Source organism: Fringilla coelebs (assembly GCF_963513975.1).
Source record: "Fringilla coelebs genome assembly, chromosome: 8".
NCBI classification, from domain to species: domain Eukaryota; kingdom Metazoa; phylum Chordata; class Aves; order Passeriformes; family Fringillidae; genus Fringilla; species Fringilla coelebs.
The window spans coordinates 32,192,815-32,220,359 of NC_140066.1; the positions used below are offsets into that span (position 1 = coordinate 32,192,815).

General features: G+C 40.9%; 1 protein-coding gene across 4 annotated transcripts in view; it reads left to right on the plus strand.

Moving 5' to 3' along the window:
• WDR11 (WD repeat domain 11) overlaps nucleotides 1–12,255 on the plus strand; it is a 35,388-nt gene extending 23,133 nt beyond the window's left edge. For 3 of the 4 annotated variants that reach the window (XM_084210409.1, XM_084210410.1, XM_084210411.1), the window contains exons 19-29: nucleotides 791–962; nucleotides 3,250–3,358; nucleotides 4,102–4,164; nucleotides 5,140–5,205; nucleotides 5,920–6,088; nucleotides 6,326–6,421; nucleotides 6,778–6,943; nucleotides 7,794–7,891; nucleotides 8,622–8,767; nucleotides 9,533–9,612; nucleotides 10,146–12,255. In XM_084210409.1, coding sequence (XP_084066535.1) covers nucleotides 791–962; nucleotides 3,250–3,358; nucleotides 4,102–4,164; nucleotides 5,140–5,205; nucleotides 5,920–6,088; nucleotides 6,326–6,421; nucleotides 6,778–6,943; nucleotides 7,794–7,891; nucleotides 8,622–8,767; nucleotides 9,533–9,612; nucleotides 10,146–10,303 — 1,323 coding nt within the window. In that variant the 3' untranslated portion in view covers nucleotides 10,304–12,255. Of the gene's footprint in view, nucleotides 1–790; nucleotides 963–3,249; nucleotides 3,359–4,101; nucleotides 4,165–5,139; nucleotides 5,206–5,919; nucleotides 6,089–6,325; nucleotides 6,422–6,777; nucleotides 6,944–7,793; nucleotides 7,892–8,621; nucleotides 8,768–9,532; nucleotides 9,613–10,145 lie in introns of those variants that run through there. The other variant, XR_014616340.1, reaches the window with a different exon arrangement.
• The last annotated feature ends 15,290 nt before the right edge of the window (nucleotides 12,256–27,545 follow it).

Here is a 27,545-nt window from a genome sequence, read left to right on the forward strand (position 1 = left end):
TATTAACACTCTCTAGCTTCTCTTCTTACTCACAAACTCTGTAGTTATGTTCACAAACCTTCTGGGATTTGCTTTTAGGTCTCTCAGGGGATTATGGTACCATGGGGAAGGAAATATAATTGTACTCTTTGAACTTAGCCCCCAGAATAAGGTCAGGATATCAGGGTGTGAAAGAGAAATTTAAATTTTTTTCCTGTTCACTTTGTAATGAGCACCAGCTCCAAACTCAGACACCTAATTAGTGCAATATGTAACTCCACTGATGATTTGAACAACTGCTGTGAATTACATAAATTGAGTAGGATATTACCCAATGAGTCTCTCCTTGAAGCACATTTGAATAGTTTTGATGCTACAAGATACTGTAGCTGCTCCCTCTTTTTTTCTTTAGGATAAAGGAGTTTCCTACATGAAAGCATTTAAAATTAAATTCACATTTTCAGTCAAAAATCTTTCAGAATAACTGTAGTAATATTTTATAGTCTCAGTTCTATTATACATCTAATCCTGTCCTGTTAAAAAAGATAACAAAAAGGCAGCTGTACTCTGTCCTCAAAAGGATTTTTTCTCAGCCCTAAATTTGGAAATAGTATTGTTCCAGGGCAACCACGTGACCTACTCCAAGGTTTCTAAATTCCCTACTCTCCAGAAAAGATCATTATTGAAATGATTTATGGCTAACTTCACCTTTGATGGTGAATTTTTTGCCGTGCCTCCTGGGTGTGTGACACAGCCTCACACTGGGTGATGGAGAGGCTGCTAAAAATAAAAAATACCTGAACTTTTGCAGGTACAAATGGTGAGCAGTTTAAGGAGTGGGAGGAACGTGAATTTCCGGGTCCTGGACGTGGACTGGTGCACGTCAGACAAAGTGGTGCTGGCGTCAGATGATGGATGCATCCGAGTGCTGGACTTGTCCATGAAGCCCTCGTGTTTCAGGATGGATGAGCAGGATTTAATAGGTATGTCAGGTCTTCCTTGCTGTCCACTGCTTGACACTTCTGCACTCCTCTTTGGAAAGTGGAGCTCAGCACTTCTGTTAGAACCTGGAGTTGTCACATGTGGAGATGTTGGTGCCTTTTACTGCTTTTCATGGATACAGGTAATTTTTTTTGTGCTTAGGTCATATGTGTGGAAATCCAGGGCACAGGGAATATTTCCCTGTCTGTTCTGGGGTGCCCTGACTCCCAGGGGAGCACTGACTTTGACCCTAATTCATGGAGAAAGTTTCCTAGACTTCAAGATAGACTGGAATCCACAAAAGTGTGGAATAGATTATAGAGAGCAGTGTAGGTGTGTCACTGGGTGAGAAATTGAGGTTTTGGGGTTTTTGGTGTGTTGTGGATGGAAGCAAGATGGAGGGCACAGGGTGTCATCCTGGGTTTGTTCTTCATGCTTCTTCTTCCTTGTTCTTCATGGGTTTGGGTGGCATTTTGTAATTGGGCAGAAAAGTCCCCATTGCAGCTCTTTGGGATCAGTTAGTGGATTAAAAACAAAAATAATTCAAGTGTCAGTTCTTAATTGGATAGTTTAGTATTAAAAGCCCTTGTACCAAGAGATTGTTGGCCATTTTGTGCCTTCTAATGAGAGGCTGCTGAACTCACAGCAGTGAGACTGTTTCACTGACAAGAAATAATAAACACCTGAGTCTGAACATGAACTGCCCTCTCAAGTGCCTTCAGTCCAGATCCAGAGAAACCAATAATGTGCATGGGTTGTTTAATACAAGTTTAATCTCCCAAATAGCACATACTTTTTAATATCCTAATTTAAATATAAGTGAAGAAAAAAAGAGCTTTTTGTACAGATATCTTGCAAATTGACTTTAAAAGCATTGACACATAATTAGGTATCAGTACCTGCATCACTGATACTCATTACATTATTTAGAAACATTTGTTGATGGGTAAAAATGTATTTTCTGGTTTTTTTTTTCAGTTGTCTAAAGGCTGATTCATTGCTCTTCAAACTGACCTTTAAAATAAGAATATTAGTGTTGTTTGCCTTTTTAGCCATATGTCTAAGAAGGGAGTTAAATATTTAACTAGTTAACTAAACTACATTTTTTTGTATTTATTATTACTGGTGTTCCAAAGAACTCCTCTTCTTGTTGCCTTTTGAGTCAATTCTACCTTTGCTCATACAATTTCCTTAAGTCACTTCCTTAAAACCCTTTGGATTCTAAGACATATGCAGTAAACTACGATGTGGGGAGCTGTGGTGTGGGTTTATTTGAGGAAACATGTAATTTATCACAGCCATTTTTGCTACCAAAGGAGTATTCTGCAATATTAAGTTATAAAGATGAATGTTGTAAAGCCAAGCACACTGAAATGAGGAATGCCAGCTGTAAGCTGCCTGTGATTGAGCTGTCTTTCTGTGGTAATGTTTTAATTACCAAATCACATTTACAAGAGTCCTACATCATTCAGTGCACATGAAGTCCAGGGAGTTGTGAATGTTTAATGATGGAGCTGCTTTTGGTGCTTGTTTTACTCCTCAGTCACTGGGTAGCATTTGCTGCCTGTCATCACACCTTGTACTGGATACAGACTTACTGACTTCTACCCTTGTGTGGCAGCACTAAGATATCATTTGTATCTCATTAAACTTCCCACCATCCCTTCCAGATGATGGGATTTAATCCTTGTATTGTACTGCAGGAATTAGAGGGACAAAGCAAAACTAAACATGTTTTATGATAAATGTGGTATAGCTTTACTTATTTTGAACCATGTAGCAATAATCACTGTACACAGCTCTGCCAAAGCCAGTAAAATGCATTCCAGGAGTCTGTGGCTAAACCCACTATGGAATATCCTGAAATTCTCATTTGAGCATGGTTGATAACCCTGAACCTTCTATGAAATGTTTTTGTTGAGTGTCGTGATAAGCTTTTGTGTCTAGCAGTCTGTGCTGGGTGAAAAGATTTTTATGTGTGATTTTCCTGGTGCTTGCAAACAAACTCTGGGACATTTTCTGGTGCACATTTTCTGGAAATACATTTTTGGATGAATACATTTTCTGGTGGTACATTTTCTGTGATACATTTTCTGCTGCCCATTTTCTGTGGTACATTTTCTGGTGACCATTTTCTGGTGGGATATTTTCTATGATACATTTTCTGGTGGGATATTTTCTGTGGTGCATTTTCTGTGATATATTTTCTGAAGGTACATTTTCTGATCAATGAACACAGCATTATTGCACATGACTCTCTGGACAATGAATCTTTTCCTTTTGTTTCAGAACCTGTCTGGTGTCCCTACCTGCTTGTTCCAAGGGCTTCATTGGCTTTAAAAGCATTCCTGCTGCATCAACCATGGGATGAGAAATATTCTCTAGATATTATGGACATGTAAGAAGAAATATAGATCTATATATAACATATTATTATTTTTAAAGCCTATATCTTTTATTAGTCTTTCTGTGCAAATAACTGTTGGATGTATAAGTTTCCTCACTCTTGGGGACAGTCAAAATTATAATTAGTTCACTATTTATTACTGAAAGTAATATAGGTAAGGCTCTAAGGTCAGGTATTTCTTCTGGCTTTCAGTAGCACTTGGCTGTTAAAAACTGCAGTCTGCTTTCAGTCCTGGCAATATTTTTATGGCATTATATTACTTCTGAGAAAAACTGTGTTCTCTTTGTTCTAGAAGTTAATGCAGCCATCAGAGTTGTTCCTAAAGTGTAAATGAAAGTGATATTCTTATATCCTGATAGACCTGTCTGTACTCTTGGAGAGCCACATTCACATCACCAGAGGAGCACATTTCTGTGTCCTTAAGTGCTCATGGTCACTTAACAATGCTCTAGGCATTGCCATTTTTATTCATTTTATGGTTAATGAAAAAAAGAAAATGGGAAAAGAAAGATTGGCATTTACTCTGAGGTTCAGTGGAAGCAAACCAAATCTTCCACTGCTGCTGGTAACTGGATAAAGAATCCTGTATCAATGGCTTACCCAAAGAATGTGAAAAATTGTTAACTTGTAACAATTGTTAGCCTGTGTTTTTCTCCTACAAGTAGTGCTCTTCCATTCCAGATAACTCTGTCCTTTTTGTAACACAGAAAAACTCTATTTTTTTTTTATTCCAGTGATTATCCAGAGAATGAAAATGTTAAAAGCCTTCTTCAAGAGCAGTTGAATTCATTGTCCAAGTAAGAATTTTTCTATTATTACTTGTGTAAGCTATGGAATTCTGAGAAGGCAAATATCTGAAGTTTGTGGCAATTCACAGTGAATGAAGAAAGAATCCTCTTCTCTAAAGATGTGCCTGAGTAATGACAGTTTCTCTTATAAAAAAAAATTTAATCTAAATTTTATTTCATTTTAAACTTGGTGCTTTAAAGGTGCTGATAGTATCAGTACATGATTTGCAACTGACCTGTGAGCATTTGGATTATTTTTAGCAGTACTTCTCAGGGATTTAGGGGTTCTTTATGCTGATCCAGGCTGCATTGGACACTGCTACATAATACTCTGGTTTTTTAGGATATTTGAGCTCTGAAGAAAAAAAGATGATTCCAAAAATCATTAAAGATATAATTCCAGAGTAATGTTGATTCACATTGCTCTATTTACAGAGAAAACAGATTTTACAGAGAAAACAATTTAAACCTTGAAAATTATAGTTAAAGTAGTAAATAGACAATTTTGTCCCTTTTCCTTCTGTCCTTTCATTTAGTAGGATGGCAGAGGTAATAGCCTATTTTTATCCAGTCTGAAAAACCTGTGGAAGACTTAAATTCATGCATGTGCATCCTTTCTGCTGTGACACTACATAGCTGCAAGATTATTTGTAGCTGAGTTAATATTGTAATTAGTAGAATGACTGCAGACTAATTGGCAGCTTTGCATACACCCTGGTGGTGATTCTCTATATTGCAAGGATAAAGAGTTCCTGATGGATTCCCTGCATTTCCCCCTGGAGATCAGTTATATTTCAAATTATATATAATTCCTGTTGTAATTGTTTTAACAGATGCATTTTTTTTTTCATTTCAGAAAAGAAATTCTGTATTTTGGGGGTTGATCTTTTCAGTTTGTATGTGATGGATCCTGTTTGTGTCCAAAAGCAACCAAACAATCCTGCCCAGCATTTTACAGATTCTTTAACACTTTCTCTTTTGCAGTGACATTAAGAAACTTCTGCTTGATCCAGATTTTACTCTCCTGCAGAGATGTCTCCTGGTTGCCAGGTAGTAGAGAGTCAGATAAATACAGGAAATGTTTCCTAGGAATTCTTGATGCTATTAATGCACAGGAAGGAGCTGAAGTTCAGGAATTCCCCCAGTTGTCCTTTAACCTAGCACAGTCCCTAAATTACTTTGTTACTCATTGCATGGAGTGGTTTTAGGACCAAAATGGAAATGTGACGTCATTGAAACAGTTTTTTTTGCTTGCTGGATACAAGAAACTTCCCTCAGTCTTGGGGGCACTTTTATAACTGCAGGTCTGGCAGCCACATTACATTTAGTTGTTCATGCCCCAAAATGTCATTTAGAACTTCACAATAGCTCTGTACAAACAGGGGAGGGCCTGGGGTTTATTTCAAGTGTATTTGTTCTTTGTGGTTCCTCTGCCTAAACTGAGCTAATTTTAGTCTGTCTGTATTCAGAGGTGGTTTTCAAACTTAGAAACTTGTGGTTGAAAGAGGATATCAGTGACTAAGTGCAGAATAATAATAACTATCAATTTCCACATATTTCCATGCTGAACATTCCTGGAGTTTAATTGCTGTTGTAATGAATATCATTCCATAATCCTCTCTCACAGTTGATCCCACTGATAATGTAAAGTATTTATGCTGTCCACAGGAATGCACAGTCCTTGAGAAAATGAAATATATCATATTTTTATGTGGTGTATTAAAAAATACAAGCCTGTTTCACATCCTGCTTTATATCTTCCAGACTGTATGGGGATGAATCTGAACTGCACTTCTGGACTATTGCTGCCCACTATTTGCACAGCTTATGCCAGGAGAAGCCTGCAAAACCAGACCCAGCTGTCCTCCAGGAGCAGCTGGGTAATCCTCTGGATATATGCTATGATGTGCTGTGTGAAAATTCTTACTTCCAGGTATGTCAAAGAGCTCAAACCCAAATTTAATAGGAATGTCATCAGCACAATAAACACTCAGTTCCCTGTACATATTTCACTTTTATTAGTTACATACCAGTCTGGGTTAAAACATTTCTGGTACTTAAAAATAGAGGCTGGTCCAAAAACTGGCAAGACATGTAAATATCTTGTAAAAGCCTGGGTTTATTTCTTATGGTAGGCTGACATTTAAAATATTTTTCCTTTTTTGTCCAGAAATTCCAGCTGGAAAGGGTAAATCTCCAGGAAGTGAAGAGATCAACATATGATCATACCAGGAAATGTGCTGATCAACTTCTTCTCTTGGGCCAGGTTTGTGGGTAATATTTGAATTTTTTATTCTTCTTCCCTGTCTGTTTTGTGTACTTAGCCTATTCAAGGAAAGCTGTTTCTAACTTTATTTGTTATTTCCTATTTGTGTGAACCCAGTGCAGAGTTTTTGCATTGTTATGTTAAACTCATGATGGGTTTTCAATGCTGTTCTTTTTGAAAAATGTCCTATTAAAGTAGGATCTTAGTCATTACTAGACAGGGAGATATTTTTGTAGCCTGTTTTAGAATAACTTCAATTTTTATTTGTTCCATGTCTTAAAAAGGGTAAAAATAGAAAGGCTTTTGAACAAAATTAATATGTTGTGGTCAAAGTTGCATTTTTTTTTCTTTGCCAGACTGACAGAGCAGTGCAACTACTGCTGGAAACCAGTTCAGAGAATGCACATTATTACTGTGATTCACTCAAAGCTTGCCTGGTCACAACTGTCACCTCATCAGGGCCATCTCAAAGCACCATTAAACTGGTAGCAACCAACATGATAGCCAATGGAAAGCTTGCAGGTAAAATATCTCTTTGTCTTTCCTTGTAAAATGATAATTCTCATCATTTTTAAGGATGCCAGTGAAGTAGGAGTGAATCCTGCTGTGATGGATCTTACATGTGTAGGCAAGCACTGCACAGAGTAGTTAACACAAAAATGATCAGTAACCAAGTTATAAAATCCAGCTTGTCTTGATTTATTTTCACTGGAAAACTCACTTCTGGAGTAAATCTTTTAGCAGTTGTTTGCACAAAAAGAAGCTGAGCATATAATATGTATTTTCCACTTTTCTAATTAAAGAATTAACTAAAATTTGGTGTCCCTGTTACAAAACATGAAATATGGATTTAGTCTCCTTTTCAGTTCAGAACTTTTTTTCATAATATGTGTTTTCTTACAAGTACAGGTTAATTTTGCTTAATGCAAGAGTTGAAACATAACTGAAATATTTCAGTTACAACCATATAACTGAAATAAACATGCTGAGAGAGTTAAAAGTCTGTGCTTGCCTGGAAAAAACTACTTTCCACCCTGTAGACTGTTAATAATTGAACTGTGGACAACATTAAATTAAAATAAAGGACTACTGAGAAATCTCTTTATTTAATTTACAAAGATCATTATGTCTTTATGATGAGAAGTCCTGTGAACCCCTAAATTTGTGTTCAGAACAAAGATAAATGAGAGCTTTGTGTGGCCTCTGTAGCCCAGGACAAAGATGCAATAACTGGCACGCAGGTTATGTGGAGAGCAGTCTCAGCATCTTCGTGTGCTGAGGATATGGGGATATGAGGATGCTTTTCCACACTTAGCCAGCAGCTCTTTCTCCCTCCCTGCATTTCCTGAGTGCAGTGCTGTTTCTGTTCCAGAGGGGGTGCAGCTGCTGTGTCTGATTGACAAGGCTGCGGACGCCTGTCGCTACCTGCAGACCTACGGCGAGTGGAATCGTGCAGCGTGGCTGGCCAAGGTGAGCAATTCCTCACTTCCCGGGCTGAGAGCACCAACCACCTGCTTAGCATCTGTGCTTAGGAAGGCTGAGCAGGGTGCTGAAGTTCCCTAAATCACTGAAACATCAATTAGAAATACCACTCAGCTACGAGAAGCCAGTCCATTCAATCAGATTCTTCAGCCTTTGACCACGCAGGTTTGCTCTCGTTGTCCACATTACAGGAATGGGGCCTAAAAAGGCTTGGAATACTCAATTTCCTAATTTTTCAGCAGTTTGGAAGGTCCATATACCTACAGCAGTATAAAGCTGGTTATAAACTTCAAAACCCCACTCCTGGTTGTGGATAATTAACTGAGCAGTGAGCTCTATGTAGTGTGTGAGCTGATTTCACAATTACCACCACCCACATAAATTGGCATCACCTTCTGTTACAGCAAATTACAGCAAAACTACCCAGACACAGCATTAATTCTCAACATTATAAATGGACAGGAATTAGTAAGGATTTTTCAGCATCTCTTAAGTAAAGTTTCTGTTTTGTTTCCTGAAGAAAGAGTAGAAAAGTTGTACTTAGGTTTTCTAAGTGAGGCAATGCTGCTTTTCAGAAAAATTAAGATTTTTTTTTTTCAAGTCTTCAGTAAAGGATGAAGAGTAACTTGTTGATTTAGAAAAACTTTTGAACAGCAGCATCAGGGTGCAGGGTGTGTGTGGCAGCTGGGGGCTGGCTCAGGCTCTGCTGTGTCCCCAGGTGCGGCTGAGCTCGGAGGAGTGCGCGGACGTGCTGCGCCGTTGGGTCGATCACCTCTGCTCCCCACAGGTCAACCAGAAATCCAAGGCCATTCTGGTCCTCTTGTCTCTTGGCTGCTTCACAAAAGTTGCAGAGATGTTACACAGGTAAAGGTGAAACAGCACAACCTGTGTTTTCTCTTGTCCACACCTATTTCTGCCATCTCTTTCTGTTTTCGCACATGTCAGACTAAGCCGTTTCTGACCCAGAGATGGGGCAAGTGAGAGGCATTTTAAAAACTTTTATTCCATTTTCAGTCTCATGTGGAGGGTGAGACAATACAGATAATAGTTATAATTCACATCATCACAATCAGAAGCAAACTATTTCCTAATTACAATACATTATAAGCATTTCTTGTTATATTTTTGTAAAGCATCTAATTTTATTTACAAAACTACCCTTTAAAACTTATTTCTTGTTCCATTTCTCTCTCAACAATGTGTATCCCATGCCATAGCATTTCTAAGTCAGTATTTCTTAAACTTTAAATACAAATTCATACTATGTAAACCTTCTGTCAAACTTTGAGAATTCTCTACAAATCCATTTCCCACAAGCATGTTTTTCTTTAATTAGTTTTAACCTGTGGGCTCTGACTGGCATTTCATTTTACTACAGGCTTTAAGACTGCCAGCTCCCATGGACCCAGCAGTAATGATTTATAGTATCTATGATTTCTTCTGAGTAACTTCAGCCCTGATCTTTCAGGAAAATTTATAGCAAGTGTCAGTTCATGAGTGCAAGGAGGAAGGGGAGATATAAAAGCGTTTTAGAAAGCCTCCCTGCAAATGTTTTGGTGTGATGTCCTGGAATACTTTTCTGGTTTCCATCCTAACAAATTATTCTCTTTTTTTTTTTCCATTTAACAGTATGAGGTACTTTGATAGAGCAGCTTTATTTGTAGAAGCTTGTCTGAAGTACGGGGCATTTGAAGTTAATGATGATACAAATATCCTTTTTCCAAAGAAATTCTGTCTTTGCTCACTAAATCTTCACATCTTGACCTGTTGTTCTAGGAAGCCAAGCAGTTGCACAAACTTTTGTATTATATACTATAAATAATAATGCACATGTAAATCATACCTATGGAGTCATCAGCCAGTAGATAAAAAATGCCACTAATTAGTCATGTAGATAAACTCAGGTCTAATTAATGAAAAAATCTTTGTGACATAAAGATTTCTTTTGCTATTTATGCCATTGTATCATGGTAAGTACTTAAGCATATCTGAAATCTGTCTGGTTTAATTTACAGCACTCTTCATGTTGCTTTATAAATACTAATAGGAGTTTAAAAGGAGGATTTAAGCAACTGGTTTTTTCTTACTTGTGCTGAAAAATAATGGATTAGCACAATTGGTAGCAATGTTCAGCATTTTCACCTTGGGAGAGGTAAGGAGTAAGAAGGGGGGGAAGAAAGGATTCTGAATTTTTTTTTGTTGTTTTGCTATTAATTTGTGTTTTCCTTAATGCCTCATTTACATAAATTGATCCATGCTGTGTATGCAGATTATGCCAGAAGCTTGAAGCTCCTGGGTTTTAAGGAGGGAGCTGCTCTCTTTGCCTCAAAAGCAGGAGAAAGTGGGAAGGAGCTTCTGAGTGAACTCAAGCAGCCAAAGGAAGAGGTGACACAGGAGTGAGAATTCTGTGGTTGTGAGGTTGTCTGGCAGACTGGGATTCCACTGGGTGAAAATTCACTTTTCTCTTGAATCACTGTAATAACTGATCTGTGGGATTGGAGCAAATACTGTTAAATATGTTGGAAGTCAGGATTAAGAGCTGTGGTGTTGCTTTTTGTTAAATTTGTCTGCACTTTCACAAGAGGGGAAAGAAGCTTATGATAAAGTTATACAATAATATTTCCACTTTTTTTCAGTTGTAGCAGGAATCAAATTTAAAGATGTGCTGAAAGGCTTCCATACCTGTGTCAAAGTCTGGTCCATTTACTTCTAAAAATCAAATCTTAATAAAACTTCAATACTGTTGTATTTATATGTAAAAATTATTCAGTCTGTACTGTAAAAATATAAATATATTTAAAAATAAATAGAGATCACAAAGCACACAGTTCTTTCCTGGAACATCATGGCTTTTTCACTCCAATTTCTTGTTTAAAATTACTGTTATTTTAAATCAATTCACTGTATTGTCATTTCCATAACTGCCTGGGATGGAATCTTTAACAGGTTCACTCACAAATGTTGCTCTCCTAACATTCCAGAAATCCATAAACCATCACTTTTTCCAGTAAGGGATTGTTATATTCCATTTTATTTTCAAGTGTGCACTCCCTGCACACCCTGGGGACTGAATTCTGCCTGTCAAAGGGTGGGAGAAGGTTTTACCTCCAGAGCAGCAGGGTCAGGACACTGCTGGTGCTGTCCCCAGTCACTGTTGAGTTATTGAATGTCTGATTAACAAAAGGTGAAAAAAGCATTGTGCAAAGCCCAAACAATGGCTTTTTCATGAGATTCTGCTCCTGCTAACATACCTGATGGTCCACATACACAAGGATGCCACCAAAAACCTCTTTTCTGATTTTTTGCCAGTATTTCAGTACTTGTTTGTGTTTTTGTTTCTAATGTCAGATGTGTCTTTTCTGTGTATTACTGATGAGTAATTTTACAGCTGAGGAGTGGGTGCTGATGGTACACTGCCCTTGCAAACTGAAGACTGTGGCATTTAGGCTAAAAGCCTAAATTCTTCTTTTTCCCAGCTTGTTTGAGCTACTGAAGTTGAGTTTGTTGTCATGAAAAGAATCCTATAAAATGTTTCTCATTTGAATGTAATTTTTGTGTTGTCTGCTTGCAGTAACAGTGCATTGGATTCTCCTTTTGTTCAAAGATTTGTGAATATGTGTTCAGAAATCCCATCAGCTTTGGGACATCTCCAGCTCCAGAAAACTTTTAGTTCAAATTTAAGTAACAGTTCTGATAAAACTGGAAAGGGTAGACTGTTCAAGTCTTTTTGAATACAAACTGATAAAGGGAGTTTCATCATTCTGAGCAGAAAAGTAGGAGTTAAACTGCCATGTGTTACATTTGTTCTTGTCACATCTTACATAAATTACCTTAAAATACCTTTTGTTCAGTGTATTGTGAACTGTGCTTATGTTGTTGCTTTAGCTTGGGAAAATGAGTATACAAGGAAATTTGCCTTAAGTATTATGTGAGCAACAGAATTAATCAAAATTAACTGTAATTAGCAGTGGCCTAAATTCTGGCTCACACTGACTGCTACAGCTCTGCTCAATCTCTTGCTTTTGTAGCAGCCCTGCTGGACAAGACTCCCACAGAGTTGTGAGCACACCCAAACTTCTTCTTTGAGAGCCCTTGGAGCTGTTTGTCAGTGGGTCTCTGAGATAAATCTACTTCAGTATACACTTGGATTTATAACTCTGATGGTTTAAAAGAAACCAAACAAAAAACAACAACATATTGCAAAGGCCTTTTAATGCTGAATGTTTCTATAAACTTCTAAGTGTACAGGTTGCAGGATACTTTGTGGCATTCCCAACTGGAACCTTCATGAGGAAAATAGAGTGTAATAGTGATTGAAAAGTTTATTTAGATAATATTGCAGTCTCATTACAATAATAAAAATATTTTTAAAATCTCTGTGTGTCTTGATTTAATACAAACCCATCACTGGAATTGAGTGCTGCTTGTGCAACTGTTGTAATTTTGCCTTCTGGACAGGAACAATGCTCAGGGCTGCTTTAATAGAGGAAGTGATTTTCCTTTGTACATCTGAGTCACATTTTCCATATTAGTTCTAATGAAACATTGTGTTTGAGCAGTATTCATTCCCAGGCTTTAGCAGCAAACATCACATTTGGATGGGTTAAATTAGAGCAGGACACGGTCTGCACATCCTGAGCTTTGCAAAGCACAGAAATAAGTGATGAAAGAAACCCCCTCCCTTTCTGTTCTCACAACCTAGAAAGTGAACTGAATGAATTTTTAAAATAAATATGTTTTTAACTCCTTTAAACCCCTTTGAGAATTCATTCCTCAAAGCCTCATGAATACTGCAAGTGGCCCCAGAGGTTTATAATCTGTATTTTCTCAGTTTTGCATTTTGAAGCTTCTGTCAGCAGTGAAGCCATAACTCTGGAACCTGTGTTTGACCATCCCTGGCAATGAGGAAATGGTGAGATTGTGTTTGCAGGTCAATAGACAGAGATTCTGTCTAATAGACAGAGATTCTTCATGCATTTGTCTTTAACACAGCCTTGTATTAATTAAATGGAACGTTGGATTAGCAGAGTATTCAGTAACTGTTGAAAGATTCTTTTGCAAAAGGCCAGGACCTTTGGAAATAAGGAGCTTTTGGAGCATATAGGGTGCCTAGATGAGGAACTTCTAGCTGGAGAAAATCTTGCAGCACAGCTAGTGCTGCTTACCCCTCTCAGATTTTTATATGAAGAATTTTGGCCTTCCATCATCAACAACCAAAAACAGGCTTAAAATTGAGTCTGCAGGGATGCATAAATTGTCTTCAGTTCAGTGAAGCATCTGAAATTTGTACATCTCTGGAGCTCAGTCAGTCCCACAGGCAGTTTCTCTCCCCATCTGTGTGCTCACATTCCACTGGTGGCTGTACAACCTGAGGGAAGCTCATGGTGAAAATTGTCATGGGATTCTCTTGGCAGAGCTGAATTTTAAAAATGGGCTTATTTCTTTCTAGTTCCTGATGTGATCCTTCAAAAAAGTCCAAATTATTTCAGTTCTGTGATAATGGATTTACTTATTCTGTTAGTGAAGAGTCTAGAAAATGTTCTTTCAGCTTGGCTTCAGTAAAGGCAGGGCCTAATTAGAGTTTTAATTGGATCACGATGTGCTTCACAATAAAGGCAGCCTGTAAATTAAACATATTGACCAACAGTCTAAAATTGCTAAACTTGTGTCAATTTCTGAAGTACTTCTCAAAAAATTCAGTTTAATTGTGTGTGGATGTGTTTATATACACACATTTACATAGAATTGATTCAGAGGGAATAATTAGGGAAAACGACCGCACAAAATACTTGATTGCAGTGTAAAAATTATTAGTACTATATTGCAAATTATTTATCATTTGCTTTCATTAAAATGCAGTCTGCCAGTTTAGAGACACTGCAGCCAGAGAGAAGCTTTTATTATACATCAAGAAACCTGGCCCAGAGTGTTGATGTTGAGTGTCTGAGCAAATAATCTGAGAGATCATTTTTGGTGCAGCTGACTCTGGAGACAGAAAATGAGGACAATCACAGACTCTTCAATGGGGAATGGATTTGGTTTGGATGATCACTTACTGCCCAAAATTGTATTCTGGAAGTTCAACTAACAATTTAATTGCTGGGGAGAAGGAGAGTAATAATAGCTTACAAGAGTAGGGTTTGAGGGTTTTTATAATTCTTTATTTCTTTCTGAGAATAATTCATCACAACTTTGATGTTTATGTGAACCATTCATTAATGAGTTTAGGGCAAAAAACTGATACGGATCCAAGCAGTGACATAAAATTCCTTACTGAGGTTAATACTGAGCCTCTGATATTGAGTTGCAATTCTGATAGTAAATTGCTCAGTTTCTACTTAAACACTGAAGATAAGGAGGGAGGAAGATAAGAATGAGGAAAGGATGGAGAAAGTGTTTCAAAGGCTTCTGTAGGAATGAGAGAATTGCAAAACAAAACCAGGAGGCGGCTGCTGCTGATGTGTTTGCAGATACTCAAGGCAAAAGCATTTTGCTTAAAAGTGACAGCTTTAATACAGGAGTATTCACAGAGGGGTTCGGCAGAGCTCTGTTCTCACCTCTCCTAAGGCTATAGTACTGAAAGATTGAATTGCAAAGTCAATATCTGTTCATTTCCCAAGCTGATTCAAATTCTTTTCCAACTCCACACCCCCTTGCCCGAGTTAGGGCTGTGCTGTCATTGCTTTGTGGAGCTGGGGGCTCACAGTTACCTCACACACAAAGTGCATCTCGTCCACTCCTGGTGATTGCAGGGGAAAAGAAGCACCTTAAAAACCTGAAATCAATTTTTTTTAGAAGCAGACTGGGGGAATTGAACTCGTTGAAGTCCTTTTCTGTGGAAGAACAGTCCAAACTTTATTTGCAGATCTGAATCCAGCCTTCCCTAAGGATGGGCAGAGCTTGGCAGAATGCACAGTCAAAATTTACTTTCCACGTGAAAAATGCTTTCCTTCCTCTCACATTTTGCTCTTTTCATCAGAAGAAAACAGCCAGCTCTTGAAACATGCCTGGTTTCTAACCAGTATTTATTATGTGTGGTGAATCAAGCCCTCCTACCAAAGTGCATCCTCACAACTTAACTGATAATTTAAGTGATTCCCTGCAGTTTTTAACAGGAACATGACTACATAAACACAGCCTGTTCTAAAGAATTAAATATTAGAAAGCTCCCAACCTCCTGTAACAGAAACCTCTGCCCTGTTCTCTCTTGTTCTCTTGTCTCCATAGCCCAGCTGAACAAATTAAGTTGTAATGAGTTGGGTGTGGAACAACCAATTAAAAGGGGAAATACTGGAAAGGGTAAAATTTAACATCCAGGTGGAAACCATAGGCACACTTTGAGGGATTAGAGCTGGCACCTCATCCATCTGCTCTGGCAGAACAAAACCAGAAAACATTCAAATGAAGCTGAAAATAGAGCATCTAGGTTTTAGTTGTTGAAGTTGGGTTTTTTTTAAAATAAATTCTAGAATTTCTTTGTGTTTAACTTGCTATTAGTGTGGGTTTTGGTTGGTTTTTTGGGTTTGTTTGTTTGTTTTTGGGGTTTTTGTTTGTTTGTTTTTGTTGGGTTGTTGTTGTTTGGTGGGGTTTTTTTGTTTGGTTTTTTTTTTTTAGTCTTGAGATTTTAAATGGTTTTCTGACTTGGTTGTAACAAAAGTGTGGATCCCCCAAGGAAGGAAGCAGCAGGTTTAAAATGCAGCCACAGAAAGTAAGTGGCAAGTTTATTTCAGTCTTGAAAATCTTAGGGCAGCAATTACAATGAGGTGCTACCAAGTTTATTTCTATGCTATCCATTGAAACTGTTGGTCCCCTTTCATAGGTTAAACTTCCCCCTCCACCTTCCTGTTTTCTCCTCCTTCCCTGCAAGTGCAGCAGCAAAAGGAGGAATTTGGGTGGTGGGGAGGGAGCAGCTCGTGGGCAGGTGCTGCAGGGAAAGCCAAAGCTCCCGTCAGACCAAACCCTGCAGGTGCTGAAGGCAAGGCTGTGCAATCCTGCTCCAGTGTGACTTTCTTGGCCCAGATTTAAGGTTTTCTTTCTGGAAATCAGATCCCCAAGTTGAAAATGCTTTTTTTGTCTGTGTCATTGTCATGGCTGCAGGTCAGGAGGGTTCCCCTGGCAGGCTCTGCTCCCGTGGCTGCTTTCCAGAGCTTTCTCGAGTGAGTGTGTTATCCACTGGGCAGAACAGATGCCAACAGGTGCTTTTTAAGGCATGCACTGTTATTACTTTTCACCCTGGTGTAGCAGGAGATAATGGAGTTATATTAGACTTGTCTGGCTTTTATTTCACTTGCTGCAACTAATAAAAAGATACAGGCAACAAATTTCAGTTGCAAAAGAAGGTCATCTTTCTGCCTTTTTTTTTTGTGTGTGTGTGTGGTCATTTTTTCAAACTGGTTTCATATTTATGGCCCTACTGAGTGATATTTTTTTCCCTGCTTTTGGAATCCAACCACAGGCTCATGAATAATGGGATAATTAGGTGACCCTTTGGAAATGCTTTTTTCCAGCATTGTCTGTGAACTTTTACACACACACACACACACACACACCTCTTTTTACCTTTTTGGTTTTTGTCTCTAGTAATTCTTTATATAAAAGGCAAGTTCATCTAGTGTTTTATGCAGTGTGCAGCACCAGCTATTTCAGAAAGTTTTAAGCATCTCCAGAGCTCTGTATCTCTTGTCTGGATTTACTGTGTAATTCTTTTGTTTCTTCAGCTCCAGCATTTGCTTGTGCTAGGAAAACCCAGCCAGGTTGCTGCTGCAGATGTCATTTTTTTCAACACCAGCTTTTGGCCTTACATTCCAGGCTCCTAAATGAACTTTTTCCTCATTGGTTTGGTCACCACTTTTCTTTTGAGGAGAAAATTGCCTCGGGAACATGAGGGCATTTATTAAAGCAATGGAGCTGATGTTTGAAAGGCAGCTGGGGATCTCTACAACAAAACCCAAACAAAATTTTAAAAATGCCAACAAAAGAAACCCCACAAAAAAACCCCAAAACACAATCCCTCCCCCCAGATAAACCCAAAACACCAAAAACCAACCAACAAAAAAAAAAAAAAAAAAACCCAACCAAAAAAAAACCAACAGAAACTTCCCTCCCTCCCCTCAACTATCTGACTCTTTTCTTTCCTGCCATGTTCTACTTCAGTAATTTCTTGAATCTGGAAATCTGGAATTTTAACTGGTACCTACAGTAAATGCAATAGTGGATCTCAGTCTCTGGTTGTTGGCATACAATCCCTCCCTAGAGCAGCTGAATGACTTGGAGTGCTTGTTGGCTTGTTTGGAGTGCTTGTTTCCTCATTTCTTAATTGCTGACAGCACAAAAATTTCATTTCCACAATCTGAAGCTTGGATTTCAAATTGTCAGCATTGATTTTTTTGCTTCTTCTATGTTGCACAACTAAATAGGAGCTGGCACATGCAAAATACTCTACAAAGCACCCATGCTTCCTACATTTGGGAAAAGAAGTCAGGCATAGCCATTTCTCCAAGCTGGAATAAAATGGAGCATTTTCTTTCTCCCCTCCCTCTAGAAAAATAGTTCTTAAATCCTTATCAAGCCAAGAAGCCTTTTCTTTCTGACTCTTTCTTCCAGTTCCACTCTGTGGTTTACCTCAGCATCTGTTTTCTTTTTCCACTGGAGAGTTAAGGCTGGCTTTGATTAAAAGGCAGCTGAAAGGCAGATTAATGCAAGGAAAAGCAGCCTGGCTAATATGGAAAGAGAGCAGGGAGGGAATTTGTCAGACATCACCTGGATGTGATGTTTGCTGGTAGCAGCTTTTTCTCCCAGTAGGACTAAGGGAGTTCATTCTTATTTTATGCCACAACCATCTCATCAAAAAGCCAAGGCACATTCTTTGAACTGAACTGAAATCATCTGTTTATCCTCTCTGACTGCTTTGCAGGCAAATTCCTTGGCCACAAGATTATTTGCAAAGCACATTTTTCTCTTTCCCATTCCTCCACATTTTCATGTTTGATGAACTTTTGAAATGTTTGTGTTTCTGTGAAACTCCAGTGCTTTGAGATAACATCTGAAATAATTCAAGGACATAAGTCCCAGGAAGAGTGAGGGAGCTGGGAAGGGTCTGGAACACCAGGAGGGGCTGAGGGAGCTGGAAAAGGGCTCAGCCTGGAGCAGAGGAGGCTCAGGGGGCTCTTGTGGCTCTGCACAGCTCCTGGCAGGAGGGGACAGCCGGGGGGTCGGGCTGTGCTCCAGGGAACAGGGACAGGAGCAGAGGGAACAACCTCAAGTTACACCAGGGGACATTCAGGTCAGATATAAGGAAAGATTTCTTTTCTGAAAGAGAGGTTGAGCCCTGGAACAGGCTCCTCAGTCAAGTGATGGAGTCACCATTGAGACAGAGTAGAAATTTTTATATGTATTCATTTTATAAATTTTGCGTGACATTTGGCGTTAGTTCTTCTTTATCAGAAAGAATTCCTGGGTCAAGCTGCCCCCCCCCAACAGCTTCTGTCTCTCTCCATCTCCCTCTGTCTCCCCCCTCTTATCTCTGTCCTTCATTGAAGCAGTTCCTCTGAGCCTAGGCTTTTGTAAGAACAAGCAGTCAGAATAAATAGCTGTGTTTTCAAACTACAGACTTAACTTAAAGATCTACATTTCACCTCAATCAAAATGGATTTCTACCCTAGAAAATTTCTACTCTGTGTCACCATCCCTGAAAGTGCTCCAAAGCCAAGTGGATGTGGCTCTTGGGGACAATCTGGATTAGTGGGCATGGTGATATTAAGTCAAAAGCTGGATTTATTAATCTTGGATGTCTTTTCCAACTTTAATGATTATATTATTTAATTTGTTAGCATTGTTCCTATTATTTATATTACAATTATTGTTATCACTATTACCATTGTCATTATTATCATTTTAGCATTATTGTAATTATCATTATTTTGCCCCTGGTTGTGCTCAATACGCTGCCACGAGCACTTTTCCTTTTCAACCCAAATTTTCCCTACTCCTAAAACTCCTGCCCCATCCCCGTGGAGTTTAAACACCTCACCATATCAGCTTTAATTCAGAATAATTTCACTGAAATCCTGGGAGTTCGCAGCTGCTGCAGGAGAGGGCAGCAGAGATCAGGGAATGGAGAGGGCTGGAACAGCCTCACCTCAGCCAAAGGGACTGGGGTTTGCTTTCCCTATTTTCTGTCCTGGAGGAGTGGCAGCTCCCAGGCACCACCAAGCAGGAATGATCTCAGATGTAGATTTTAGCATCAGCTGTAAACAGCTACAGGAAAGGAAAGAAGGGCATTGAGAGTGTCCAGTTTTCCTACAAAAGTAGGAGCTGAGGTTGTCATTAAACACAAAGTCACACCTCGCTTGAAATCTGTTCTGATTTGGCAAAAAGGAAATGCTTGACAATGCATTAGCAACTGTGATTTAAAGCTTTATTTTGCATCTAATGCTGGAAAGATCGGGTTTGCTTCAGAACTGGGTTGTGGTCAAGTTTGGTTCAGTTTATTTTTGTGCTGCTAATGCCTCCTCAGGTTTTAGATTGTATATTTTTCAGATTCTGTGCTGCTTTAGTGTGAGGGTCTGGGCTTCATATCAGTGGATGCTGAGCTCTGTGCACAGAGCAGGGAGACAAAACAATTCCTGCTCCAGCTGGGCACCAAGGACAAATGAGCCAAATCTCAGGCCAGGAGCACAAACCCCGTGGGCTGGAGAGAGAAAAACAAGGATGGGACAGCAGGGACTGAAGCTGGGATGGGACAAATTAACTCCAATATGCAAATGGAGCAGAATTGATCCCAGGGAGAGACCCCGTGCTGGGCTCCAAGAGTCACTGTCACCTTTGGGGAGGTGCCAAAATGAGCAGGACTGCAGCAAAGGACAGAGAAAACCTTAATTTTGTTCATCTCAGAGAAGTTTGTAATTGGGAAGAGCAGAGGAACATCAGCAGGAGATTTTTAGATTGCAGCACTTCATGCACCATGAGTTAGGAATTGTGCTATTCCAGTTTTAACCACCTTGTGTTGCTGACATTTGTCCCACATCATTTCAAGGTCCAGTTTGTTGCCACGAATTTTCTTTTTAACCCACTGGATTCTTGCTTACAGGAGGAACTGCCTTTCTGCTGGCAAACCTTCCCCATCCTTTTCCTCTCTCAGTCTCTGGTAGATGAAAACATGTTTTCACAGAGGGATGGCTCAACACTGCAAGGCTCAGTTCCCTCCAGAACCTTCCCTCCTTTTCACAGCTCTGCAGGATTTCATCCTTGCCAGCTCCTCTCTCGAGTTCCAGGCTGCTTACGTACACAGCTTTTGAAGACAGCTCTCCTGTCAGTGTCAGAGGGTTTTATGGCAGTAATTATCTCAGGATGAATACTTTGCTGGGATTAAAGGTTTCAATTAATGTCCTTTTGGGTTTTATTTTGTTTCGTTGGGTTTTACTTAAAGTTTCTGTCTGTAAATCGTAGGCTGCTGTTTAATTTCAACTTCCAAACTTTTAATTATTCAAAGTTTTGCCCTTGTTCCTTTGACTAACACGTTACAGGTTCCCTGTGGGAGTCCAGTTCAGGATTCAGTAATAAAACCAAGTGAAGAGTTAATTGCCTGGGCTCTGTCCCATCCTATTGTCTGCCCTCTGACTTAACAGCTAAAATCCTTAAAATGACATAGCTGGTGGGAGCAGTGGCATTCACAGGAGGTGAATAATCTCCAAGAGAGCTTTTCAAATTCACTGTGAGGCATCTTCAGGATGAAGTAACTGAACAGCTCTTTTCTGAAGCCAGTTGTGCACCAGCTGAGGGTCTGCCCAAAGATCCCTGGTGTACCACGCCTTCCCTAAAGTCATTCAAGTTATTCAAAGAGAATCAAATGACAGTGGAGCTAAAAAAAATTAAGAAAAAAAAAAAGAAAATCAGCAAAGTGAAGTCATATTTGTTTTGAAAGTTTGTAGAAAAGGGTTGGATTCTTTTCTGCAACGTTGGCAGGCTCTGATTCAGCTCTGGCAGTAATTATTCAGAGGAAAGATGGATTCTGTAGGAGAGAGAAAGAGAGAAAATACACATAATTCCCAGGGAGTCTTGCCAGTCTGTGCAATTATACTGATTTCTGACATCTCAGGACAGTGGGAGAGGATAAAATGAAGTTCATATTTGACACACATGAATTCCTGAGGTGGAAGAGCCAGCCTGTCTCCCAAGGTGCCACATGATCCCACGTCTGCCCCTCTGGCTCTGGCCAGGCAGGAGGTCAGCTCTCAGATTTGGAGTCTCATTTAAAATCACAATTTCTGCTAAAAACCACATGCTGCCTCTCCAGATGGAACTGGCCTGGCTTCAGCCTGTGGCCATCCATCCTGAGCTGGAGCTGAGGATTTTTCTGATGCTGGGAGCAGCTCTGGCCCCTGGGCAGGGTGATCCCAACAGCATCTCCCACTCCTGGGGCGCCCAGCTCCCAAATTCTGCTCCCACCTGGTGAGAGCACAGTGGATGTGTCTGCCCCTTTCTCTGCCACACATTTGATCACTGCCCACTGTGCTGGTCTAAACCCTTCCAGCGTTGTCTGGCTCAACTTTGGCTAAAAAATGCACAAAATTCACCAGAATTTTGTGGCATATGAGCAGCAGAATTGATTTTCTGTTAAGAACTTTCAGGTATAAGGGTCAGTGGGGCCTGGGGAGTTTTTTGGTGCATATGGTTTTAAATCAGAGTCAGATTTACAGTTCAGGGATTATAAATCCCTCTCAAGCCTTTGAGGCTTCTGTTTAAATGCAGACAGATAAATTCTATTCATCTTCATTAATTCAGGCACGCACAAATGCACAACAGGTCAGTGACAGTTATTTTAATATTGATTAAATGCATTTAATAGAACACCTTGCTCCATACTGGACCTGGTTCTCTCTATTAAGTTCCATTTTTCTCTGTTTGTGGAATTGTATTCATACAAAAAAAAAAAATAGAGTAGAACATGCTACAGCTGGATGATCTTTATAGATCTGAGTCTGTTGGGGATTGCTGCTCCTTGTAATTTTCCTCTGGCAGTGTTTTGAGCCCAAGTTTAAAATCTAGGTTGTTCCAAGCCCTGTCCAGCCTGGCCTTGGACACTTCCAGGGATCCAGGGGCAGCCCCAGCTGCTCTGGGCACCCTGTGCCAGGGCCTCCCCACCCTCACAGGGAGGAATTTGTTTTTCCTAATCTCCAATCTAAACCTTTCAGTTTGAAGCTATTTCCCCTTACTCTGACCCTGCACACTCTTGTAGGAAATCCCTCTCCATCTTTCCTGTAGGTTTCCTTTAGCCTCTGACTGCAGAGACTTTGCAGCTGAAGCTGTTGTGCCTCTGATGAGGATGTCAGAGCCAGGGCAGCAGCCTGGAGCTCCTGTGAGCCCCTGGCCACAGTGACTGCCCAGCAAGCTGTTAAATCTCTGAGCAGGGTTTGCTCTGCCATTGCTCCACCACCTTTGTTTCCCCCAAGCTCTTGCAGGATGAATTCCCATCATCATCTCATCGCTCCCAGCCCTGCTGGGGCCAGCTCTGGTCAATATCTTTATTGATGACATGGATGAGGGTGTTGAGCCTTTCATCAGTGAATCTGCAGGTGACACTGAGCTGGGAGCTGTGTCCATCTGCTGGGAGGCAGGAGGGCTCTGCAGGGAGAGCTGGAAGGGTTGGATGGATGGATGGCTGGGCAGAGTCTGGCAGGATGAAGTTGGATAAGCCCAAGTGCCCAGTGCTGCATTTTGGCCACAATAACCCTGCCCTGCTCTGGGCTGCGATGGGCAGTGCCAGGCACAGAGGGACCTGGTGACAGCAGGAGCCAGCAGGGAGCCCTGGGGCCAAGGAGGGCAGTGGGGTGGCCTGGGCAGGATGGAGAGGCAGCAGAGCAGGGAGGGCACTGTGCCCTGCCTGGCACTGCTGGGGTCACACCTGGAGGGCTGTGCCCAGCTCTGGCCCCTCAGCTTGGGAAGGAGCTGGGACACTGAGCACATCCAGAGGGGCTGGGAACACAAACCCTGAGAGGAGCCCTGAGGGAGCTGAGGGTGCTCAGCCTGGAGAAAAGGAGACTCAGGGCTGCCCTCATCACTCTCACAGCTCCTGGAAGGTGCCTGTGCTCAGCTGGGCTGGGCTCTGTCTGCAGCAGCACTGACACAACCAGAGCACACAGCCCCAAGGGAAATACAGGCTGGATAGCAGGGAAAAGATTTTCACAGCAAGGGTGATAAAGTTCTGGAGTGTGGTGCTGGAGTGCCCATCCCTGGGCGTGTTTAACAAAGCCTGGATGTGGCACTGGGTACCAGGGCTGAGCTGTTGGGGCTGGGTTGGACTTGATGATCTTGAAGGTCTCTTCCAACCCAGTGATTCTGTGAATTCTGTGGATCTGAATCCCTCCTGACTCCCAGAGCCTCTCTCCAGCTGGGTTGGTGACTCAGCTTGGAGCCCTGCTGCCTCACAGGAGACCTTTGCAGGGCCAGGCTGAGCTCCTGCAAGAGGGCAACCAGATCCAGCCCCTGGGCCAGCAGGTGAGGCTGGCAGCACAAGGCTGCAGCCAATGCCTCTCCCATCCTCATCCCAGAAAAGCTCCCTCTGAAGTGGTTTATTCCCACTCCAGATGGGCTGGAGCCAGAAAGGGAGTGCTAGCTTGGAGGAATCCACGGTGTGCACTTCATAAAAAGAAGCTTTCAAGAGAGGAATGTGTGAGCTCATGCCGTCCCAGGGCAGCAGTAACTCGTGCTCTGACAGGTTCTGTGTCTGAGGCTGATTACCTGCCCCTGCTTGTCCCTGCTGATTGCCTCCTGCCAAGGGAATGCTCAGCCCTGAGTGGTCAAGAGGCTCAGCACTGCCAGGCTGGCAGGGAATAGCTTTCCCCAGGTGTGCAGGCAGCGAGGTGGATTGTAATCACATTTATTTACAACGAGGTCAGCTGGTGTCCGAGCTCCCCTTGCGTAACGCGCCGGCAAAAAATGGAAATAGAGCAAAAAAAAGACACGTTTCAAATAACAGCAACAGGCAAGAGCAGCAGAGCATGTTCTAATGTCCTTGCCTCTTGAATTAAAAAATTCTAAGGGGGATTTTGAAATCCAAAGCACAGAAGTTTTATTTTGAAGGAAAGCAGGGTGCACATTTACTGGCAGCAGCACAGATTGACTGTTCAAGGGTTGAGTGAGTGGCATCTCATGGTCTCTTACACTCCAGTTTTATGTCTGAAAAATCTATTTTCACAGCCTGTATAAATGCCATTCTCTAGTTTATCTAAAGAGACATTGCCTTTCAGTTGGCATCCAGGTATCCCAACGTGCTCAGCCCTAAACTCCTCCACACTGATCACACATCTGAGCTACTAGAAAGTTTTGCTGAGAGGGAATTGTGTGCTCCTGAGCTATTGGAAAGTTCAGGGGGTGTAAAATATTTCCTGCTTCGATGAACATTTGGAAATCAAGTGTTTCATTACAATGGCAGCTCCCACTTTGGGGGGAAGAGGGATTGTGACAGTAATGAAATAACAGTGAAAGTGTGAGACAGCTGGCAGTGTGATTCCCTCTCAAACACAACTTTCAGTTCAGTGTCAGCAGACCTCCTGAACAAAATATCGAGGCCCAAATGAAAATATTCCTAGAGGAGGCTTGATTTTGGGGGCAGGAGGAGTACAGGGCAGAGAGGCAGAATGATTTCTCAGCACTCCAGGTTGGAAGGGACCCCAGGAGAGCTCTTGTCCAACCTTGTGCTCTGAGAGGGTGAGCTCTGGGATGTGCAGGCTCCCTGTGCTCTGCTCTGGGGAGCCTCCAGGGATGGAGGATCACATCCCTGACCTTACCAGGGAGAGATTTCTGCCAGGCACTGGAGGCTAGAGCCTGGAAATCTCGAGAAAATGGGACCAGGGGTGGCCTTTGAGACAATTCTCTTTCTGTGAAGAGGCAGGAATGCACAGCTTTGGATTTTGGGGGTAGAGCTTTGTCATTGCCTGCTCTGTTTTGGGGGAGAATTTATCCAGCCTGTCCTGATGGAGCTGTCCCAGCTGATGTAGGATATCTCTAGGAGGAGTCTGCTGGCTGGACACTTTTAGGAGGACAGCAGCCAGGAATTCTGGCTGGTGTGGTCCCCCCTGCCTGCCCTGCATGGGGAAGCACAGGACAGGTTTCCTGTTTGTTTCCTACTCATTGCAAAGGTGCAGCAAAGGACAGAAACTGCACTCAGGTTGCAACTTTAATCGTGAAATAATGAAAATTGCTGAAGAGCAGCAGAATGGTGGTGTGGAGGAGCAGCCTGAAGAGCCCAAGTGTTTGGCACACGGTGCCAGGATGCTCCAGCTCCACTCTTCACATATTCCAGTTTCAGTTTAACCATGTCTGGCCAAAGCCAAGAACTCTGAATATTGTATAATCACATCTCAAGCTGATACCTGTTAAAGCAGGTGTGTGTTATTAAGGCTGGATTTCTGGAAGCAATTTCAGCTCTGTTGATAAGTCCTCAGGGCTTTCTTCCTTTTTTTTTTTTTTTCCTTTATTTATGCTTCTCTTAGAATATGCTTAACTGATTGTATACAAATATCAATGTGTATTTCTCTGTGGGAATGTAGGAGGCAGGAATTTTGGGTTTATTTACTTGTTGATGCTGACCTCTTTGGGGGATTTAAAAGTAGTATGTAGGTATCCAAAATATGATTAGCTTTTCAGTATCTACTAGTCATCAGGTTAAACTTTATGGCTATTTAATAAATTCCCTGAGGAGAAGGTATTTTTAATATAAATTGTCACCATGTGATGGATTATTTTAATGTGGTTTTTTTCTATGCATTTTAATTGTGGCTTACACAAAATTTCATACGCTTTAACAAAATCTGTTGAAATATCTAAATATTCACCAGGGTATATAGCTGCATTTATGGTTGATTTTTATCTGTAAATTTTGACCAGCTTGGAATGGAGACTGGTGTTTCAAAACCTGTTTCTCATATCCAATGCTATTGTAAATGGAAATGTTTAATTTTAAAGCATTTTAGGGAATAACAGAAGGCTTTAAGGCTGTATACTCTACTGAGTGGTCTTTACCTTCAAAACCCAGTTACCATGAATGAGACCCTCTTATGACTGGAGGTTGCAAGTCTGGATCCAGAGTAAATACTTGATTTAGTGAGAGAATATTCTGAGTTCTTTGAAATGTTATTCAAGATATCCTAAAGTATATTTATAATTTACTGGAAATATTTGCTGTTCCCAGCTTATTTTTCTTTCTCTATTGATAGTATTTGATGTGTACTTACTCTAGCTCGCAATAACCCAGTGTATAACAGATATTTTCCATTTCTTTTGAACACTTTCAGGTTAGAATATATTCTCTACAGAAATCCTCAGCCTGTGACTTTGGGGACACTTGTTTTGTCCCCATCACTGTTGGTTCTGTCAGGGGCTCCAAGGTCTCCCCCAAAACACATTAACTCTTGGTGCTTGGTTTCCTAAAAAATTGCTTGAGAAGCTCATTCCTTACAAAGCCACTTTGGGACACACCACTGAGATTATTCTTTGAAAATATTTGAATTTTTATCTAAAGATTGAGAGTCCTGCTGGTTAAGAACCAACAGCATTGCAGGGCTGGGCCCATCCATGGGTGCAAAGACATGAGCCCAGCCAGCATTTTTGTGTCCCTGCCTGTGATTGATGGACTTGGGATATTTCTGCTCCAGCCTGGACTAAACCTGAGCTGACAGATATTTCCAGCAGACTTTGCAAAGCAGGGAGCAGCCTGGTGTGGGGGAGAAGACAAAGAATCAGGCCCTTTACCTTCATCTACCTCACAGCAGCCTCCAGAGGTTTATTTTCTTTGGACTGTGATGGTGAAAACAAATTCACTGCTCATGCAGGTTGAGATCTTATCAGGCAAACCTTAGTGAAAAGCACATTTTACATTCAAGCTATGAATGCTTGAAAACAGAGGCTTATAAGGACATTGCTGACAAGGTTTGGCATTGCAGCAGGGTTGGTTAGAATGATCTTGTTTTTAAGGTAAGGATTTGTGTTTGGTTTTAGACAGTAATGCCTTGAAAAAAAAAAAAAGAGGGAAAACATTACTTAGGACGAGTCATAAAAATGCTTTAAAAATGCTATTAAGATTTAAGGCATAATGCAGATCCTATAAATCTGCTCTGCATTCTTTCACTAGGAATGACTGACTTTTATGAAAACTAGGGGCTGTAAATCAAGAACCTAAATAAGGGGGGATTTTGACATGTAAATATAGATTATACATTAGCTGAGCCCAGACTTGACTGCCTCCTGCTTCCAGGGGGGCCACACAAAGCAGGCATTTATTCTCCTGAGCAACACTTTCACCTTGTAAAAGCTGCTAGGCAAAAATATAGTTTATCATTCCTCTGGGGAGAAACATTTTTTTTTTTTCCTAGCAATTTGGGAAGGGGATTTGCTTGGTCTTTCACTCAGCCCTGATTTTCTGCCTCCCTGCTCACTCATTTCTTGTTTAGGGCTCTGTGTGTGTGTGTTTTTGAGGAGGTGGCAGTGCTTCTGAAAGCACTCCTGAACACAGAGACTGCAGGGAAGGATAAACCCAACTGGAAGGTTAAACCCAACTAGAAGGATAAACCCAGCTGGAAGGTTAAACCCAACTGGAAGGTTAAACCCAACTGGAAGATTAATCCTAGCTAGAAAGATAAACCCA